Source organism: Galleria mellonella, unplaced genomic scaffold (genome assembly GCF_026898425.1).
Source record: "Galleria mellonella isolate WM207_F2 unplaced genomic scaffold, CSIRO_AGI_GalMel_v1 utg150, whole genome shotgun sequence".
Classification (NCBI taxonomy): Eukaryota; Metazoa; Arthropoda; class Insecta; order Lepidoptera; family Pyralidae; genus Galleria; species Galleria mellonella.
Window position 1 is genome coordinate 97,625 of NW_026442002.1, and position 21,451 is coordinate 119,075.

The following is a 21,451-nucleotide window of genomic DNA, read 5'->3' on the forward strand; positions in this document are numbered from 1 at the left end:
GTATATTGATAGCAATGAGAATATTAGACTCCATTACTAACAATCTCTTCCCCCCCCCCCCCTAGAATAACTTACTACGTACTAATATAATCTAATAGTACAAATAAAAAAAAAACATTTCATTCGTTGGATAGTTACTAATTTAGATTTTCGAGTAACGACCATATAAGGGCAAACGCAGTGTAGGACGACCCCCCACTAGAATAACGGTCTAATGCATTGCAGGAAGTTAGTGGGTGCAGGCGGCTCAGGACCGTTCCTTATGGCGGTCTATGGGGGGGGGTTTATGTCCAGCAGTGGACGGGTAATGGCTGGGATGATGACGATGAATTTCGATTTGAGAGTATCAATTAAACTTTACTTTCTATACAACTTAGAATGGCAAACAAGCTGACGTCCCACCTGATGGAAAGTGGTAACCGTCGCCTATAGACACGAGCAGTACCATGGACATAACAGAATATACTGTTTCGTCCATGATACCCCCATACGTTGCCATTCCTGAGGACTCAGGTGTTATTCCTCTGTACCCAGTAAATTCACGCCATATCCCACCCTTCGAACGGAAACACAGCCATACAAACACAACTGCTTCACGGTTGAAACACGAATGGGACAGAGGTACCCAAGCAATCGACTTTTGTACAAATCCCTCTGATAGACTTTGTTACCTTTCTATTAAATTCCATTCAAACAGACTATACGCTTGGATTATTAATATTTTTAACAGTAACAAGAATTTTATTGTTCCCAGTTCGAGGACCTAGTAATTGGTGATATTTTTTTTTATACAACTTAGAATGGCAAACAAGCTGACGGCCCACCTGATGGAAAGTGGTAACCGTCGCCTATAGACATGAGCAGTACCATGTACATAACAGAGTGTACTGTTTCGCCCATGATACCTCCCATCCTTGAGGACTCAGGTGTTATACCTCACTAATAAAACATTTGGGGGAAAAATAAAAGAAATAAGCTTCTTAAACACTTATCATTTATTCGTTTACAACTAGAACAATATAGATAAAAACAAAATCAATTAAAAATATAACAATATAATAACAATTATAGTTGAAATGTAAAATTTAAATAAAATAATAAAATTAAAACAACCAACGATAAAAAAAAAGAGTAATTATACATTAGTTGATTAAGATTCCTTTATGACAATTACATTTATTTATTTACATTATATAAATAAATTAGATTAACAATTGCCCACTGCTGGGCATAAGACATGACACACACGTGGCGTGGCTTCAAGCAGATATCGAAATTTACATATAATTCTTGCTATAAATTTATGAAACGTCGTTTATTTTTAACAGTATCCTTTATCGTATTTAACCCTTCTTTGCACAATGGTGGAAATTTCCATCGTAACATTGAATGCCCAAAAATTATATAAAAGAACAAGTTCACTTTAAGTTGATCGTGTCTTGTGTCCTTTTATTTTATTTATTTAATACTTTATTGTACACATTAGTTATAAAAATATGACAGAGGTAAACAAAAGTACAGAGGCGAGCTTAACTCTGATAGAGTTCTCTTCCAGCAACACCCAAAGTGGAAATCATCAATCAATGTCAGCGGATACAGCAGTGTACAATGTCCATTGAGAAAAAAAAAACATAGCTATCAAATTTGGTTTTTTAACCATTTTACCTTTAATTTTGAACATGAATTCACATCACCTCGATTTATTTCACCAATAAAAAAAAAACATGCAAAGAAGGGTTAAGTAAATATTTAAAATTAACAACTTCTGCCATATGTAACAGTCCAGTTACACGAGTTTATAATTCTACAAAGATCCTTGTGGAATTCCAAACTGAAATGGTTCCAATATTGCTCAACTAATGTTTTGTAACAATAGTAAGTAAAAAAAAACACTATACACTTGAGTTTTCGTCATCAATCGTGGTACTTGCGTCATCTACGCCCATCTACATCTATATCCTATATATATATATTTCAAATATTCCTATTACTACATCTATGTATGTCGTACATTTACAAGAGAACGTAAAGCCATATTTAGAGTACAAATTAGAATCACTTTAAACCTACAAGGCACACTATATGCGTTCCAATATCATGGTACAGGGAGGAAAGGTATTGTTAGCAATGGAATTTGACAGCCCCATTGCTAGCAATATGCCCTATTAGGACGACCTCCACGTGGTTCGCCCTGGAAACCATCGTGAACAATTCTTGGTGAATTCGTCACGTTGGGCTAACTGATCTGCTTCATCCTCATCTATCATCTCTCACTGGTGCCCCGCCGGTGTATACCGATAGCGCAGGCGGGGTTGCCATTCCATTTTCATCCATAAAAAAAAATATCATGGTACGATTAACATGTTTATACATAGTCTCCACTATTTATTTCATTAATTTACTAAATAAATAATTAACAAACATGCAAACTTCATACATAGGTTCCCTTGCACGACAGTTCTTTCAATTCAACTGACAAATTTTAAAGATACACTTGAATTATCCCAAATTAAAATAAATGGTGCGCATACAATATTGTAAACATAAAATAAATCCCTCACAGACATAGGTGACATAAAAAGATATAAAACTAAATTGTATGAATACCTAGTGAACAGAAGGTTTGAAGGGTGGGATATGGCGTGAATTTACAGGGTACAGAGGAATAACACCCGAGTCCTCAAGAATGGTAACGCATGGGAGGTATCATGGGCGAAACAGTATACTCTGTTACGTCCATGGTACAGCTCATGTGTATAGGCGACGGTTACTACTTTCCATCAGGTGGGCCGTCAGCTTGTTTGCCATTCTAAGTTGTATAAAAAAAAATAGTCAAAAAACAATGTACATTGTGTCTAAAATAAGATATGATCATACAAAAAAATGATTAAATTAAACTAAATTGAATATTCCAAGCATTAAATAACAATATTAAATATATTTTACAAACAATGTCAACTTAATCCACAACATACATACATACATACATACATACATACATACATATATATGTATGTATGTATTATATATATATATATATATATATATATATATATATATATATCGTCAAATTTACTATTTAATTCTAGTTACGTCAATCACCAGTACAGGGGGGGAAAGGGATTGTTAGTAATAGAGGCTAATGACCCCATTGCTAGCAAGCCCTGTCAGGTCAACCTCCACACGGTTCCCACTGGAAACCATCGTGATTAATACTTGTTGTATTAGTCACGATTGGCTAACTGACCTGCTTCATCCTCACCTATCATCCCTCACTGGTGCCCCGCCGGTGTATACCGATAGCGCGGGCGGGGTTACCATATTTTATATCAATTAAAAAAAAAACATCGGTACAACAGTCATTAACGGAGATATGGACGATATTATGGACTGTATGCCGACTTGTATTTGACGTTAATAAACAAATGGGTTTAAAGGAAAAAATAACTATTACAAAGATAACTACAGAAGACAGAGTACGACAGCGAAAAAGAGCAAAGAGTGACAATTGTAAAAAAAAAACAAAACAAAAGTATAAAAACAAAAATATACAAGAAAAATAAAATCTTCAAAAAACAACAAAGAAGTTTGCAACAGGAGTAATAAATAGCGTTGTACCAATAAAAGGTATTTTATATATATATATATATATATGGTATTTTTATTATTCCCTTGTTTATATTGAGTATTACGTAAACTGAATCGTAACTGTTAACAATATAACGTATTACCAAACGGTAACTACCATGTATATATATATAATATCGACGATAAATGGTCAAAAATTCATTTTACAGTCAATTTTATGATATAGTCAAATTCACAGATTACATATACTACATATACAGGGGCCAAATGTAAAAGTTTTGCGTTTAAAATTTATAATTACAGTTCGTGTGCTTCGAACACGTCATTAATAAATGTACATACATCTTACTATCCTAGTATTTTAGTATATATATATATATATATATATACTATAGTTTTTTTTTTATGGGTGAAAATGGTATGGTAACCCCGCCCGCGCTAACGGGATACGCTGGCGGAGCACCAGTGAAGGGTGATAGATGAGAATGAAAACAGGCCAGTTAGCGCATCATGATGAATTCATCAGGAATTAACCATGATAGTTTCCAGGGAGAACCGCGAGGCGGTCGACCTGGTTGGGTATATTGCCAGCAATGGGATTCTCAGTCTCCATCACTAACAATCCCTTTCCCCCTATATATACATAGTATCCTAGTATATTGTTTATACATTTAATATACATAACTGGGAGGAAAGGGATTGTTAGCAATGGAGTTTGACAGCCCCATTGCTAGCAATATGCCTTATTAGGTCGACCTCGACGTGGTGCCCCCTGGAAACGTGACGAATTCAATGAGAATTGTTCACGATGGGCTAACTGACCTGCTTCATCCTCACCTATCACCCCTCACTGGTGCCCCGCCGGTGTATACCGATAGCGCAGGCGGGGTTACCATACCATTATCATCCATTACAAGAAAATATACATAACTAAATGGGTTTCACAGTTAAACTCATCGATCAAATTGTGCGTGAATCTTGCAACAGGATCGGTATATAGTGAGAAGCTGGTAAAAAAACCTATCAATCATACAATTTCACGGGAACACCCAGTAAACTGCATTCACAACACAACTCCATGTGAACGTGACGTGTACCTTACCACTAGAGTCTGTGTCGAGTCATTAACTGTCCAGCGCGATCGCTATGTCCCTCAGGGTGTTCTTTATGGCGTCGTATGTGGCGAAGGAGATGCCCACCGCTATGGGGCCCTTCACCCAGTTCATGCTGAGCCCCTTGAAAAAGCCGCGCCAGCCCTCCGTCCTGTGGACAGACATATCGACCAATCAATAAAACAATACTTGAATTATTTATGTCTCATATGTAAAACCTATATAAATCACCAGTCAATAAAGTTTTTTTATACAACTTAGAATGGCAAACAAGTTGACGGCCCGCCTGATGGAAAGTGGTAACCGTCGCCTATAGACATGAGCAGTACCATGGACATAACAGAGTATACTGTTTCGCCCATGATACCCCCCATGCGTTGCTATCCTTGAGGACTCAGGTGTTATTCCTCTGTACCCAGTAAATTCACTGCCATATCCCACCCTTTATATCGAAACATAGCCATGCAAACACAACTGCTTTACGGTAGAAACACGAATGGGACAGAGGTACCCAAGCAAAGTACTAAATCATAAATGTGCAATTAAAAAAAAATCGTTTATGAGAAGTTTCTTTTTCCATCTTTTTTCTCTTCTGAAAATCACATGCAAGTAAATGCTCGACTTATCTGTTGATATCAATTAACGTATCAAAAATATACTCTACAGAGACTTTTTACAAACATTACAAAATGGACATATTGTTATGACTGTACTGAAATTTCTGGACATCTACTCGAAGATACTGCAAGAAACTTGCACTTGAATCCTTCAACCTATCGCAACGACGAGCTATGAGAATTGTCGGTGATCCCAGGCTCGTAAGCGGTATCTTAGGAGACATTTTGCGTCACTCTGCGTGTTCTACCACTTGTACAACGTATTGTGCTCAGAGGAATTGTTCAATATGATGCCCACAGCCACTTTCTACCATCGTACTGCTCGCCATCGACAGGGAGTTCATCCTCATGTCCTACAGCCTAAATGGTCGCGTACTGTGCGGTTTCAGAGAGGTTGTGGAATGAGCTTCCTGCCGAGGTTTTCCCAAGAGACTACAGCACGGGGTTCTTCAAAAGAGGGGTAAAGAGGTTTCTTCAGGGTCGGCAACGCGCGCGTAATACCTCTGGTATTGCAGGCGTTCATAGGCTACGGTAGCCGCTTACCGTCAGGTGGGCCATATTTTTTTTTACAACACAGGGGGCAAACGAGCATGCGGCTCACCTGATGGTAAGTGACTACCGCCGCCCATGATCACCCACAACACCAGCGGCATTGCAGGTGTGCTGCCGGCCTTTTAAAAAGGAATATACTCTTTTCTTGAAGGTTATGTTGTCGTATCAGTTCGGAAATACTGTTGCTGGAAGTTGATTCCAAAGAATGGTGCTTATGCTTTTTTGCCACCTCAGTGGTATACAAAAAAGGACAAGAGATCTGTGTCATCATCATCAGCCTGCGGGCTGTGCTCGTGCCACCGACCTGTAGACGTGCGCGGCGGTGGCCGTTGCGGTGTGGCGGTGGCGGCGGGCGGCCGTCTGCATGCGGCGCCGCACGATGTCCAGCGGGTACGAGGCCGACTGCGCCACCGCGCCCGCCGCGCCGCCCAACCACACGTTCACCAGCGCGCCCTGCGGCGACCCGAACCACTCTGCGGCACGCCAGTACAACGCCAGACCGCGCAGTGCCGGCGGACGTGGCAACAGGACAATAATTATACGGGCAACAATATTTTGGATTAAGTTATTAAATTAAATATTAAATAATAATAAATAAGAGAAATGCGATGATTTTTCGAGAAAACAGGATTTATTTACTAAATAATTTTATGGCACCACAGTTTTTTTTAGTTATTTTTTTAACAATTACGTTGCTCACATCACTAGTCACTTAAATATAAAAAATAAAACAAAAAGTCATGTAAAAACATGTAAATCATAGCAATAAAATACTATATATATATATATATATATATATATATATATATATATATATATATATATATATATATATATATATATATATCAAACACGACACATCCAGCTGTCTAGTCAGTACTGCAGACGTTTATAGGCTACGGTAACCACTTACCATCAGGTGGGCCGTATGCTTGTTTGCCACCTCAGTGGTATAAAAAAAAAAGTATGGGATGATCGTGTTATTTTGTCATTTCTCGACGCAATATTTCTTTATGCAAATATTCAATTGTCCGACTTGAACATGAGCTGTACAGTTGGCACAGTGTGGTACACTCGATGGGCAGCTCCGAACACACGGCCGCGCCGCAACTCACCTAGATATTTGTGTTTGAGCGTGTCGTAGGTGAAGAAGGAGATGCCCGCGTACGGTATCACGCCCAGCACCGTCACCCAGTAGCCCCTGCGGCAGTACACGCGACATACCATCAATAATAATTAGTACACTACTGCAGCGGCCAGCAACTGAGGCATTGGTGGACGAACGTGCAAATGTGGGCCGAGGCGTAGCCGAGGCACACACACGTGAGTCCATCAATGCTTAGTTGTGGCCAAGGCTAGTACTTTTCTCAAACAATGCGCGGAAATCAAAAACACAATTTTACTTTTTAAGTTCAATGACGAATAACGAACAATAATAATTTTTCACGCGCCATAACGTTCCTTTGTTTTTTTCTTTTTAATAAACAGCTTTCTATTTGCAAGCCAGTTCGAAATTTAAATAAAACCTTGTATTAATTACCTCTTTGGTAGCCATGTTTCGAAGTAAAAGGTCGTTCCATTTTTAAATTACAGGACAGATATGAGTTTACATAGTAATTTATCTGGCCGCAAAACACGACAGATATGGATTTTCATACAACTTTTGCCGGCCGCTGCCCGCATGTATCTATCTGGCCAGTACGGCAATTTTGATTTATCTCGAAGAAGATTGTCAAAATAATGCTCACATTTCCAAGCATGTTTGACATAAAATAATTTATTTGCTCTGTCTTAAATAATAATGAGTTACACATATCGCCTTATCTAAAGGCATGCCAATTTTTATTTCAGCACATGATAATTTTTAGTGGGTTCCGTATATTAATAGTCTAATAGGATTCAATCCATAAATATTGGCAGTCGCACACACACTAATAGGATGATAATAGGATGAAATCACATAGACTGCAAAAATAAACGTCATAATCGGTCCGTCCTGATCACACGGCATACCTGTAGAGCGTCATGACGCCCTCGTCCCTGGCGACGTTGACGAACACGGCTCGCAGCGTGCGGTACTGGCTGGCGCTGGTGACGGCCATGCGCGCGCGCGCCAGGTCCAGCGGGTACGTCAGGCTCTGCGACGTCACGCCCGCCAGCGACCCCGCCACCAGGTGCAGCACCGGCTGCGCCCTGGGGAACGGGCCACGTCACCAGTACACCAGGCAAGAGGGAAAACCCTCGATTACGAGGACCAGCCTATGACCATCTGAGTGCGCAACCCATAGGACCCAGACTTGAGCCAATTTATAGGGGGAAAGGGATTTTTAGTAATGGGAAGGTAAGACCTCACTGCTATCAATATACCCTATCAGGTCGACCTCCACGCGGTTCCCCCTGGACACCATCGTGACTAATTTATCATTGAATTCGTCACGATGGCCTAACTGACCTACTTTCATCCTCACCTATCATCCTTCACTGGTGCCCTGCCGGTGTATACCGTTAGCGCAGACGGGGTTACCATTCCATTATCATCCATTAAAAAAAAGTGCCAATTTATAAAACATCGTCTCCCAAATCCACTCAACCAGGAATCGAACCCGAAATCTTATTTACGCAAAATTACGTGCCCACCATTGCGCTACGAAGATTGTCAATTAAGTTACCAGAAGGAGACTGTACAAAAGTCGTTTGCTTGGGCACTTCTGTCCCATTCGTTCATTCTACCGTGAAGCAGTTGTGTTTTGGTATACAGGGTACAGAGGAATAACACCTGAGTCCTCAGGAATGGCAACGCATGGGGGGTATCATGGGCGAAACAGTATACTCTGTTATGTCCACGGTACTGCTCATGTGTATAGGCGACGGTTGCCACTTTCCATCAGGTGGGCCGTCAGCTTGTTTGCCATACTAAGTTGACTAGAATAAAAAATATTGCTCTCTCTCTCTCTCTCTCTGTATGTATGCTTGAGTGCGCGTGTGCGCGTGTGTGCGTGTGTGCGCGTATGTGCGCGTGTGCGCGTGTGTGCGTGTGTGCGCGTATGTGCGCGTGTGTGCATGTGTGCGTGTGTGCGCGTATGTGCGCGTGTGTGCGTATGTGCGCGTATGTGCGCGTGTGCGTGTGTGCGCGTATGTGCGCGTGTGTGCATGTGTGCGTGTGTGCGCGTATGTGCGCGTGTGTGCGTATGTGCGCGTATGTGCGCGTGTGCGCGTGTGTGCGTGTGTGCGTATGTGCGCGTGTGTGCGTGTGTGCGCGTATGTGCGCGTGTGTGCATGTGTGCGTGTGTGCGCGTATGTGCGCGTGTGCACGCGCGTGTGTGCGTATGTGCGCGTATGTGCGCGTGGGCGCGTGTGTGCGTGTGTGCGCGTATGTGCGCGTGTGTGCATGTGTGCGTGTGTGCGCGTATGTGCGCGTGTGCGCGTGTGTGCGTGTGTGCGCGTATGTGCGCGTGTGTGCATGTGTGCGTGTGTGCGCGTATGTGCGCGTGTGTGCCTGTGTGCGTGTGTGCGCGTATGTGCGCGTGTGTGCATGTGTGCGTGTGTGCGCGTATGTGCGCGTGTGTGCATGTGTGCGTGTGTGCGCGTATGTGCGCGTGTGTGCATGTGTGCGTATGTGCGCGTATGTGCGCGTGTGCGCGTGTGTGTGCGTGCATACGTGCGCGTGTACGTGTGCGCATGTGCGAGCGCGTGCCTGTGGGCGCGCGTGTGTGCGTGCGTGCGTGCGTGCATGCGTGCGTGCGTGTGCGTGTGCGTGTGCATGTGTGCGTGGTACTCACTGCGCGCTCTGTGGAGTGTCCACCCCGAGCACCCTCTTCCACTGCTCGTGCGCCGTGAACTGTATGGCGGCGTACGGCACTATGCGCGCCATGGTGGCGCTGTTGCCGCGCCACAGCGCCGCCACGCCCTCTGTGCGCGCCGAGTGCAGCAGGAAGTCGATCGCAGCGCGCCACGAGTACGGGATCTGACTGGAAAGTTCATTGGTTTCCAAAACATTCACACCGAAGTCTGTCCAAATGTAATAGCGACATGCTTTCTAACTGTATCAAGTTGGCTGGAAGAGATCTCTGTCAGAGATAAGTCCACCCTTGCTCACAATATTCATAATGCGGTATATTACATGTGTAATTTACAAGTGCAATAAAAAATATATTAATATATATATAAATATGCGAGACGCAACATACGACGTTTGGAAGTTGATCTTGGTCCGGTCGAGCGGCGCTATGGCGGTCTTGGCGATGGCGCCGGCGACCGCGCCCGCCACCAGCGACGTCAGCACGGTCGCGCTGCGGCTCAGCGTCCGCTGGCCACTTGTCGAGCCCGACGCACCCGTCGGCTTCGGCGACTCTGGCGACACAGTTTAAACAATATTAACACTAAGCCTACCAAGCGCGATCAAATGACCGTTTTTGAAATTTATTTATTTATTCTTTACTAGCGACCCGTCCCGGCGTCGCACGGGTGGACATTTTTACATTTTAAAAAGTGGCCATTATGGCTGCACACGCGACGGAAGCTTAAAAATGGAGTAACTTCTCCCGTTTTCCCAACATTTCCTTTCACTGCTCTGCTCCTATTGATCGTAGCGTAATGAAAAGTATACTATAACCTGCCCAGGAGTATAAAGAATAACTGTACCAAGTTTCGTTAAAAGCCGTCGAGTAGTTTTTGTATCTATAACGAACATACAGACAGACAGACAAAAATTTTACTGATTGCATTTTTGGCATCAGTATCGATCACTAATCACCCGCTGATAGTTATTTTGGAAATATATTTCATGTACAGAATTGACCTCTCTACAGATTTATATATAAGTATAGATTATTCCCAAAAAACGTTGACGTCAGGCAGGCGTCCGGTCAGAAAACTAACCATCAGTTGAGCCGCATGCTCGTTTGCCCCCTCCCTGTGTTATAAATTAAAAAAAAAACATGTTACGCCGACTCCATATAATAATTGAGATAAAGATAGGAATATAATGATTCTTTATTGTACACAAAAAATTACAAATATACATATTTTAAAATAAAGATGTACAACAGTCGAGCTCAACTCTGTAAGAGTTCTCTTCCAGCAAACCCTGAGTGGAGAGGAGCATTAATTTAGTTTAAAAATTTTTATGTACAACGTTACTGTATCACCATGTAACTTATTGAATTATAAATACATACAAGGCATTTTTAAATATTTACAACTTAATTGTTTTACTATCCAATTGGCTAAAATCTCTTTCTATATCAAGATACGTACTTTATTTTAAAGCGGTCTTCTGACCGCTCATGGTAGGATTTTTTTATACAGCTTAGAATGGCAAACAAGCTGACGGCCCACCTGATGGAAAGTGGTAACCGTCGCCTATACACATGAGCAGTACTATAGACATAACAGAGTATACTGTTTCGCCAATGATACCCCCCATGCGTTGCCATTCCTGAGGGCTCAGGTGTTATTCCTCTGTACCCTGTAAATTCACTGCCTTATCCCACCCTTCAAACCGAAACACAGCCATGCAAACACAAGTGCTTCACGGTTGAAACACGAATGGGATAGAGGTGATCAAGCAATCGACTTTTGTACAGTCGCCCTCTGGTAGAATTAGGTAGGATTAGGTATGTATGAAATGTCGGTAGCGCAGGCGAGGTTACCATATCATTTTCACCCATAAAAAAATGGAAAGTGGTAACTGTCGCCTATTGACATGAGCAGTGCCATGGACATAACAGAGACATAATATATATGTTTTTATATATATATGTGTTTTTTCGTTTCCAGTATTTGATTCGTAAACGCATACTTTTATAACTAAGCGAATTTAATTGGAGTAACTTGATTTAAATTAAAGAAAACCGCTATAAATTCAGAAGAAAACCTCACCTGTGCTGTGATTCATTATAAAATTAAACAATCATCGAATTTTTAGCAAGAACTCTGGATATTTTAGCAATATAAGAAAATAGGTGAGATAAGTTGATTCCGTTATAATATTTAAACTTGATACTACCCACAACTAGCCGCCACTGCATTTGTCAGTTGTCTATGGTCACCTGTCAAAATTCAGTGTTGCAATAACAGAAACCACACGTTCGGAAATTTCGAAATGTTAAGGCCGTCTTAAACTGACAGTTGAGAATTTTTTTTTGTTTATACAACTTAGAATGGCAAACAAGCTGACGGCGCACCTGATGGAAAGTGGTAACCGTCGCCTATAGACATGAGCAGTACCGTGGTGCATGATTACGAACACCCAGTTTAGTATAACTAGGTGTCGTTTGTTAATATTTTACTGAACTAAATGTTATATTTACTTTAACTGGACGTCATCATTACAAGTACTAGGCGATATCTTTGGTTTCTGGCACCAGGTCACATAGTTTACAAATTGGGTTGTCTAAATAACTTGTCTCTTTGTTCCCGTACAGTTTTAATAGGCAATCGTTTGATACCCTACATTATTGTAATGTAGCATATTTTTGTGCAATTTTTTTTAATAGGTGATAATGAAATAGTAACCCCGCCTGCGCTATCGGTATACACCGGCGGGGCACCAGTGAGAGATAATAGGTGAGGATAAAAGCAGGTCAGTTTTTTCTGATGGGTGAAAATGGTATGGTAACCCCGCCCGCGCTAACGGGATACGCTGGCGGAGCACCAGTGAAGGGTGATCGATGAGAATGAAAACAGGCCAGTTAGCCCATCATGATGAATTCATCGGGAATTAACCATGATAGTTTCCAGGGGGAACCGCGAGGAGGTGGACCTGGTTGGGTATATTGCTAGTAATGGGATTCTCAGTCTCCATTACTAACAATCACTTTCCCCCCTATATTATATTATTATTATTATAGTAGTGTGTAGCGTGTTACATTAAACTCGTGGTTAACGTCACGCCTGTTTATAACCGTACACGTTTTAAGGACAACATGTTTATATTATTGTTTGTGAAGTAACGTTATCAAAACATATCCCCCTGATATCTATTATCATTCACAATAAATATTTGTATACATGTTTGGATGTTTTTATTTACCTATTCGAAAATGTAAACAAATTATTATATTGACCCGAGCACGAGGGACAACTGTACTGATGTAATAGTAAAACAAATGCAAAATAGATTAACACGTTCACGCCGGGGCCGACTTTAATGTTTTTGCTGCGAGGCGGCGCTCTAATTGATGCTACGCTTCATGATCGAATACGTACCACCGGTGGTACGAGCCGCCAGAAAAGACAGTCTAATGCGGGCCACCGGTGGTACGCGCTGCCAGATAAGACAGTCTAGTGCGGGCCACCGGTGGTACGCGCTGCCAGATAAGACAGTCTAGTGCGGGCCACCGGTGGTACGCGCTGCCAGATAAGACAGTCCAGTGCGGGCCACCGGTGGTACGCGCTGCCAGATAAGACAGTCTAGTGCGGGCCACCGGTGGTACGCGCTGCCAGATAAGACAGTCTAGTGCGGGCCACCGGTGGTACGCGCTGCCAGATAAGACAGTCTAGTGCGGGCCACCGGTGGTACGCGCTGCCAGATAAGACAGTCCAGTGCGGGCCACCGGTGGTACGCGCTGCCAGATAAGACAGTCTAGTGCGGGCCACCGGTGGTACGCGCTGCCAGATAAGACAGTCTAGTGCGGGCCACCGGTGGTACGCGCTGCCAGATAAGACAGTCTAGTGCGGGCCACCGGTGGTACGCGCTGCCAGATAAGACAGTCTAGTGCGGGCCACCGATGGTACGCGCTGCCAGATAAGACAGTCTAGTGCGGGCCACCGGTGGTACGCGCTGCCAGATAAGACAGTCTAGTGCGGGCCACCGGTGGTACGCGCTGCCAGATAAGACAGGCTATTGCGTACCGCCGGTGGTACGTATCGTCCAATGAGACAGTCTAGCGCGGACCACCGGTGGCCCGCGCCGGCGTGAACGTGTTAATTGATTGTATACTATTATTATTATTCAACTCTTTATTGCACCATAAATAAAAATATACAATGACAAGTGAATAATTCAAGTGAAATACAGTAACATAAATACAGATTGAAATATACACATAAAGGTACAAAAGGCGGTCTTATCGCTAGGACGGTCTCTTACAGACAACCTTTGATTAAAGGAGAACAGACAGAAAAGGGCAGGTGACGCAAGAGTGAATTAATAATTTTCGTGCATAAAATACAAAAACATGTAATGCACAAAAATATCATCATCATTCTTGTTTATTTATTTCATCATTAACATTAACAGCCTTTAACTGTCCACTGCTGGACATGAGCCTGCCAAGTGCCAAATTTAACAAAAAAAAAAAAGTAAATTAAAAAAAGTGCTGTAAATATTTATTAGGTATAATTTCGTTTGACGTTACCAAAATATCAACTGGGCGATTAGAGACGTCAAGTAAACTTTGTCGGGAAAAATTATGTATTTTAGAAATGTACAAGTGGGGCATGGCAAAAAAATGGTTGGGAAACAATGATATAGTTACAATTAAGTACAATATATTGCTATTTTACCAGAGGGAGACTTTGTACAAAAGTCGTTTGCTTGGGTACCTCTGTCCCATCCGTGTTTCAACCGTGAAGCAGTTGTGTTTGCATGGCTGTGTTCGGTTTGAAGGGTGGGATATGGCGTGAATTTACTGGGTACAGAGCAATAACACCTGAGTCCTCAGGAATGGCAACGTATGAGAGGTATCATGGACGAATCAGTATAATCTGTTATGTGCATGGTACTGCTCATGTGTATAGGCGACGGTTACCACTTTCTATCAGGTGGGCCGTCAGTTTTTTTTTTTTTTTTATACAACTTAGAATAGCAAACAAGCTGACGGCCCACCTGATGCAAATTGGTAACCGTCGCCTATAGACATGAACAGTACCATGGACATAACAGAGTATACAGCTTGTTTGACATTCTAAGTTGTATAAAAAAAATATTATCTTTGCTTACAAAGTAAGAATGGTTAATATTTACCCTAATTTAATTATTTCAATTTACAACGTGAAATCGTGTCGAATGTCTACCATCTAGACTTTGACAGGCAGCAAACAATTTTTTATGCACAGAAAAAAAGCAACTTCAAATGTTATCAACACGGAAGTAGACATCGGTCATTTACAAAAAGAAGTATCAAAATCGATGATATAATGATGATACAATATCATAACATGGCCACAAGAATTATAGACAGAATATTCTCTCTTCGTTTCCCTTCGTCATTTTCTTCTATTGTATGTGTACCATTATATATATATATATATATATATATATATATATATATATATATATATATATATATATATATATATATATATATATATATATATATATATATACAAGTATATTTAATATTATTAAGATTATTAAGAGGCAATATTTGTATTTTTGTGTGTATGTATGTTTGTAATGAATAAATTCAAAAACTACTTTGCCGATTTCAAAAGTTCTTTCACCATTAGAAAGCTACATTCACTCTGAGTAACATAGGCTATATATATTTATTGCTAGAAAAGATTAGGGATCCTTACTAAAACTTTAGTAACGTAACTCAAAGTGTAAAAAAAAAATGCTATAAAATATCTTTGGTCGCGTGCGCTGCGGAAACTATTGGTGATAGAACAAAAGTATGTTCTACAATATTGAAGAAAATATCAATAACTGTAGTTAGTTTCTGTAGAAAACTCCGCGACACTATATGTCCAACTATCTATCTTTATGTCACAATAACCATCGTTTTAAATGTTGTAAAAATGTCCACCCGTGCGAAGCCGGGACGGGCCGCTAGTATCTATATAATAGTGTGCCACCTACCCTTTGTCTTTTTCTCAATGCCCCCTACCCAAAGGTTGTCTGGAAGAGATTGCTTAGCGATAAGGCCGCCTTTTGTATCACTTCCCAATAATATTTACTGTACTTGTTATTTCTCTTTTTACTTGGTGCAATAAAGTGTATAATTAATAAATAAATAAATAAATAATATCATAATTTCTTATTAGAGAGATCTCTTAAAAACGCTGCTCATCTGTTTCGTGCTACGGACGGCGCGTAATGTACTCGTAGTGCTCGCCACCAGAGGTCGCCACCCTCGTACGTGCGGTTGTAATTACAACTGTGACCAGTTGTTGCGTAAGTTACCAAACAGATAACAATTATCAGTTAATTAATATAAACATAATTATAATTAATACATCAATATGAATAATTTATTACATACAAATATAGGAATTAACGCGTAATAGGAACGTGGTGGTTCAGCGAGTAAATAGACCGACTCAGAGCTGAATAAGGGGTGAGGGATTGTTGAATGGAATGGCAACCCCACCCGCGCTATCGGTATACACCGGCGGGGCACCAGTGAAGGATGATAGGTGAGGATGAAGCAGGTCAGTTAGCTAATCGTGACGAATTCAACGAGAATTGTTCACGATGGTTGCCAGACGGAACCACGTGGAGGTCGACCTGATAAGGCATATTGCTAGCAATGGGGCTGTCAAACTCCATTGCTAACAATCCCTTTCCCCCCCAGTAATGCGGACTAGCAATATGTCCTGTCAGGTCTACCACGTGGTCCTGGAAACCATCGTACTGAATTCCAGTTGTATTCATCACGATGGGCCAACTGACCTGCTTCAACCTTAACCTATCATCCTTCACTGGTGCCCCGCCGGTGTATACCGATAGCGCAGGCGGGGTTGCCATTCCATTATCATTCAATTTAAAAAGAACTCAGAGCCGAGATCACGTGTTCGAGTTTGAAGCCGAAAATAAAAAAAATTTAAATATACAAACATATTCCGTAAACATGCATAAATATATTTTTTTTTTTATACCATTGAGGTGGCAAACAAGCACTGGGTACAGAGGAATAACACCCGAGTCCTCAGGAATGGCAACACATGGGGGGTATCATGGGCGAAACAGTGTACTCTGTTATGTTCATGGTACTGCTCATGTCTATAGGCGACAGTTACCACTTTCCATCAGGTGGGCCGTCAGCTTGTTTGCCATTCTACGTTGTATAAAAAAACGTGGTTGAAGGATAGGCAGGAGCGTCCTTCTTAAAATATCACCAAAAGCTTAACTGCGGTTGCCAACCCGCTTGTCAAGTGTGGCAACTACTGGCAAAATCAGCTTTTGGGAGAAGCTGTATTCAGCAGTGGATAGTAACAACTGATACATCAATAGCCCTCAGAAATATCAACGCATTAGGGGTACCATGACTACATCAACGTATACCGTGATTTTATGGTGATTGCTCATGCCTACAGGCGACAGTTACCACTCTCCATCAGGCGGATCGTCAACCTGTTTGCCATTCTAATTATCATATGAAAAAAAGAAAAGTTTATTTGAAATAACAGTGTATTTCCCTACCATGATGCGTATGGGTTCTCTCGTCGCGCAGCAGCGGCGGTATCCGCGCCTCCCCTACCGCCATGGTGCTCCTGCCACTGCCGTGCGTCACTTACATGTTCCTTGGAATTGAGCGTTCTGAAACAATAATGTTCATAAATAAATAGTGTGAATATATACCAAGAAAGAAAGAAAAGATTGATGTATGTGGAGGAAGCGAAAGATATTTGTTTGGATCGAAGCATTTGGCGTTCCATTGTTTCTGCCTACCCTAATGGGAGACAGGCGTGACAGATATGTATGTATGTATATATATACCAAGATCAGACAAATATAAAAAAACTACTTTACAGTATAAAATTCCAAATGAATTTAAAGATTTGAATATATATTTTTTATTTTTTGGCTTTGGCTTTTTAGGGTAGCCATTAGACATTTTCATATTTAATTAAAAAGCAGGGAAATCGACGCGGTACAAAACAGGAATACGGTGGCAGAAAATTTAGGGAGAGGATTACAGGATCAGGCGAGTTGGAAGAGAAAATAAATGAATATAGTAAATTAATATACATTTATTTATATATATATATATATATATATATATATATATATATATATATATATATATATATATGTAGTTTTATTTGAACTTTATTTGGAAAACTATTATATAACTGTCTAAAGGAACATAATTTTTATATATAGGAAACAAAAAAAGAGTATCTATCTATCTATTTACATGTGGGCCTTTTTAGACGTCACCCCCCCCCTTACCACCTCACCCCAACTTCTTCCCGCCATGGAAAATAAACATTAATTCGTCCATAAGTGGGAGGTGAGGTGAGCTTACCGCCCTCACTCTGATTGCATTCTCTCTGTGTAGATCTCTCGATTGCTTGGGTACCTCTGTCCCATTCGTGTTTCAACCGTAAAGCAGTTGTTTGCATAGCTGTGTTTCAGTTTGAAGGGTGGGATATAGCGTGAATTTACAGGGTACAGAGGAGTAACACCTGAATCTTCAGGAATTGCAACACATGGGGGGTATCATGGGCGAAACAGTGTACTCTGTTATGTCCACGGTACTGCTCACGTCTATAGGCGACGGTTACGACTTTCCATCAGCTTGTTTGCCATTCTAAGTTGTATAAAAAGAATACTGCATGACTAATTGACTGACATTATATGAACGTTACCGTCTGTTACGCAACGCCGCGCACTCGCGTACCAACTATGTACCAGCTAGTAATCTTATCTTAACAGTGACTCGCAGTTTTCTTTTAATAGGCCCGAGATAATATGAATAGGAAGCGGAAATGTGTGAAAATGGGGAAAAGAGATTATAAGTAAAGCGGTCCAGCTAGTCGGTAGTTAGACAATACAATCCCGGGGTCCCGCGTGACAGAGGCAACGGACTTCTTCATACATCGTCATCTTCCTACCCTTATCTCAATTATAATTTGGGGTCGGCGTAATCTGGTTTTATCTATAATATCGTCATAGTCGTAGAATACTGACGGATCTGACAAATATCACATATATAGATCCGTCAGTATTCTACGACTGTGACGATGTAAAAAGATTTGGCCTATAGTTTTACGACCGGCCGCCTGCTTGACGTAAACCTTCTTTGTTCTTTGGGAATGTAATTGTTGGTGGTTTCCACCACCTACGGTATGGAGGAAAAGATTGAGGAAAAATGGAAGGGAACGTTGGAAATGTGTAAAGAAAATTGGTAAATGAGAGGAATAAGGGACTTGGGAATGTGGGAAAGGAAAGGGGGGACACTGTAGCGGCTCGGGAGGCCGGGGTCGCATACTTGTATGCCCTTTTTCTAGAATCGGACAAATTTCTAGAGAAGAACACCCCTGACGCCTTTACATACATATGCAACTAAAGTAATTATATATAAATTTATTTATTTATAGGATCGCCAACATAAGATACTGCGAAACATTTCAATACAATACACTAGTGGATTACGGCTTACTGTTCATACATTTAAAGGCAACCAGAGCATGCAAATTTATTGTATGAATTAACTTCACTGGCACTTCACAGGGAGGGTTACCATTCCATTATCATCCATTGAAAAAAAGTAGATTAATAATAAAAAAAACAACTCCTAGTAACAATATGCCTGTATTTTTTTAATGGCTGAAAATGGTATGGTAACCCCGCCTGTGCTATCGGTATACACTGGCGGGGCACCAGTGATAGATGACAGATGAAAGCAGGTCAGTTAGCCCATCCTGACGAATTCAATTAGAATTAACCACGATGGTTTCCAGGGGGAACCACGTGGAGGTTGACCTGACAGGGTATATTACTAGTAATAAAGTTATTTGATATCATTACAAACAATCCCTTTTCCCCTATTTGAACGCAATAATTCTAAGGCAACACTTCCTACATATACCTCGACGTGTTCAAGATCAGGGATAAGTCATTAACTCATTTATTTCAAGAAATAATAATTTTAGTGGCAACAGTCTGGCGCATCGCCAACCGGGTGGCAACACCTGGGAATAGTTTACATTACATTATGTGTGTCTGTCATGAAGAATTACACGAGTCTCATGAGTTTGTACTAGCTTTTTTTATAGATGATAACCGACCCACGCGGGGGGTAAGGGATTGTTAGTAATAGAGATTGAGAATCCCATTGCTAGCAATATACCCAACCAGGTCGACCTCCTCGTGGTTCCCCCTGGAAACTATCATGATTAATTCCAGATGAATTCATCATGATGGGCTAACTGGCCTGTTTTCATTCTCATCGATCACCCTTCACTGGTGCCCCGCTAGCGTATCCCGTTAGCGCAGGCGGGGTTACCATTCCATTTTCATCCAATAAAAAGAAAAGAACCCTTAACTGCTGAACAGAAGCCTTCCCCATGAGGGATGTTTTGTCTGTAATTGCCATGCTTGGCGGGCGGGTTGGCAACTGCAGTTAGGCTTTTACAGATATTTTAAGAAGGACACTGGAGCCCATCCCTCCATAAACTCCCTTAGTCACCTCATACAACACCCACCAGAAAGGGAGGGCTGTCAAACTCTATGGCTGACAATCCCTTTCCCCCCTGTTGCTGACTACTGTATTCAATTATAAAGCCTTTATTTGTTGGCCATAAATTATAATTACATTATTATTAATTACACCACACAACAATCACTGGATCAACATATCTTTCAAATAAAAAGGCTGTTTGACCATTTACCATCAGATGGACTGTATGCTTGCATGCCTTTGTGGTATAAAAAAAAGGCCTCCTCCATTTAAGAATGTTCATACAGGAGTTGGCAACAATTACTGTACGAACATACTTCGATTTAATTTCCTTTGGCACAAAAATGTCTTTAACAATTCAAAGATATGAAGTAAGACTATACTCATACTAATTTTCATTTACAGTATTAGCAGGAACAATTGAATGTTGCATCAACACCACATTACATAAACTATAAATATGATAAGTAATTTATTTTTAATATAATTGTTTGTAGCGAAAACTGATATTATGTTAGAGAAAGGGCACAATCAAAGTACAAAGTCTGAGCAGCGACCTTGCATAATTATTTGAAAACTTGGGACCCAATAATGTACTATCTTCGCAATCTATAATTAGAACTAACACACTTTTCCCCTTATACTTACAAGTTCTCGTAGGCTTCGTAATGATAAAATAATATTTCGATATTTCAAAACAAAATATTACGTTGATTCGCTTACACTTTTTCTGTTTATGTACGATATCGCGAGCGGGTAATTTGTTTTGCTAATTAGATTCTTGTTTATTCAAATTTCTTATTGGAAAAGAAATTGAATAATTTAAACGATTAAATAGAATAAACTGTTAACGCAAAATATCACAGGCAACTGCGATTTTTTGCAACTGTCACTTTAACATTTGGTCGAAGCTGTCAGCTGTCAATGTTGTTATTACATGAGTATCGTAGAAAAAGAATTAGCCTCAAAATTACTATTCTTAATCTATGGTACAAGTAGGAAAATTGAGGCAAGTGCATTTTATGGGTGAAATTGAAAATGCCTGCGCTATCATACTACGTTGCCGGGACACCAATGAGGTTCATCGAGATGAATCCAATAATAATTAACAATGATAGTTTCTAAGAAGAATTACGTATAGGCCGACTCAAAACGGAATATTAGCTAGCAATTGGGCGACGGGGCAATTAGATTATTAATTGAGTATTTACTGGTTTTATATTACCTG

The 21,451-nt window shown here is 40.8% G+C and overlaps 1 protein-coding gene across 2 annotated transcripts; it reads right to left on the minus strand.

Moving 5' to 3' along the window:
- Positions 1–977: 977 nt before the first annotated feature.
- Positions 978–21,109, minus strand: LOC116413687 (mitochondrial coenzyme A transporter SLC25A42). 2 transcript variants are annotated; one of them, XM_052892240.1, is made up of 8 exons: positions 20,872–21,109; positions 17,238–17,354; positions 10,057–10,219; positions 9,649–9,837; positions 7,883–8,062; positions 6,985–7,070; positions 6,174–6,342; positions 978–4,851 (listed from the first exon to the last, which is right to left on the minus strand). In XM_052892240.1, the coding sequence occupies exons 2-8, from the start codon at positions 17,299–17,301 to the stop codon at positions 4,713–4,715; spliced, it is 990 nt and encodes a 329-aa protein (XP_052748200.1). In that variant the 5' UTR covers positions 17,302–17,354; positions 20,872–21,109; the 3' UTR covers positions 978–4,712. The 2 variants fall into 2 exon arrangements, with proteins under 2 accessions (XP_052748200.1, XP_052748201.1); XM_052892241.1 differs by lacking the exons at positions 17,238–17,354; positions 20,872–21,109 and having other exon boundaries at positions 9,649–9,833; positions 10,057–10,189.
- Positions 21,110–21,451: the final 342 nt, after the last annotated feature.

Bases quoted from the DNA above. Each gene is read 5' to 3' on its own strand.
- LOC116413687 (XM_052892240.1), bottom strand. From the start codon at position 17,301: ATGGCGGTAGGGGAGGCGCGGATACCGCCGCTGCTGCGCGACGAGAGA. The intron at 9,838-10,056 runs GTATGTTGCGTC...TGAACTTTCCAG, and splicing joins AAGATCAACTTCCAAACGTC to TCAGATCCCGTACTCGTGGC. The intron at 4,852-6,173 runs GTCGGTGGCACG...GTCTGTCCACAG, and splicing joins ACCGCCGCGCACGTCTACAG to GACGGAGGGCTGGCGCGGCT.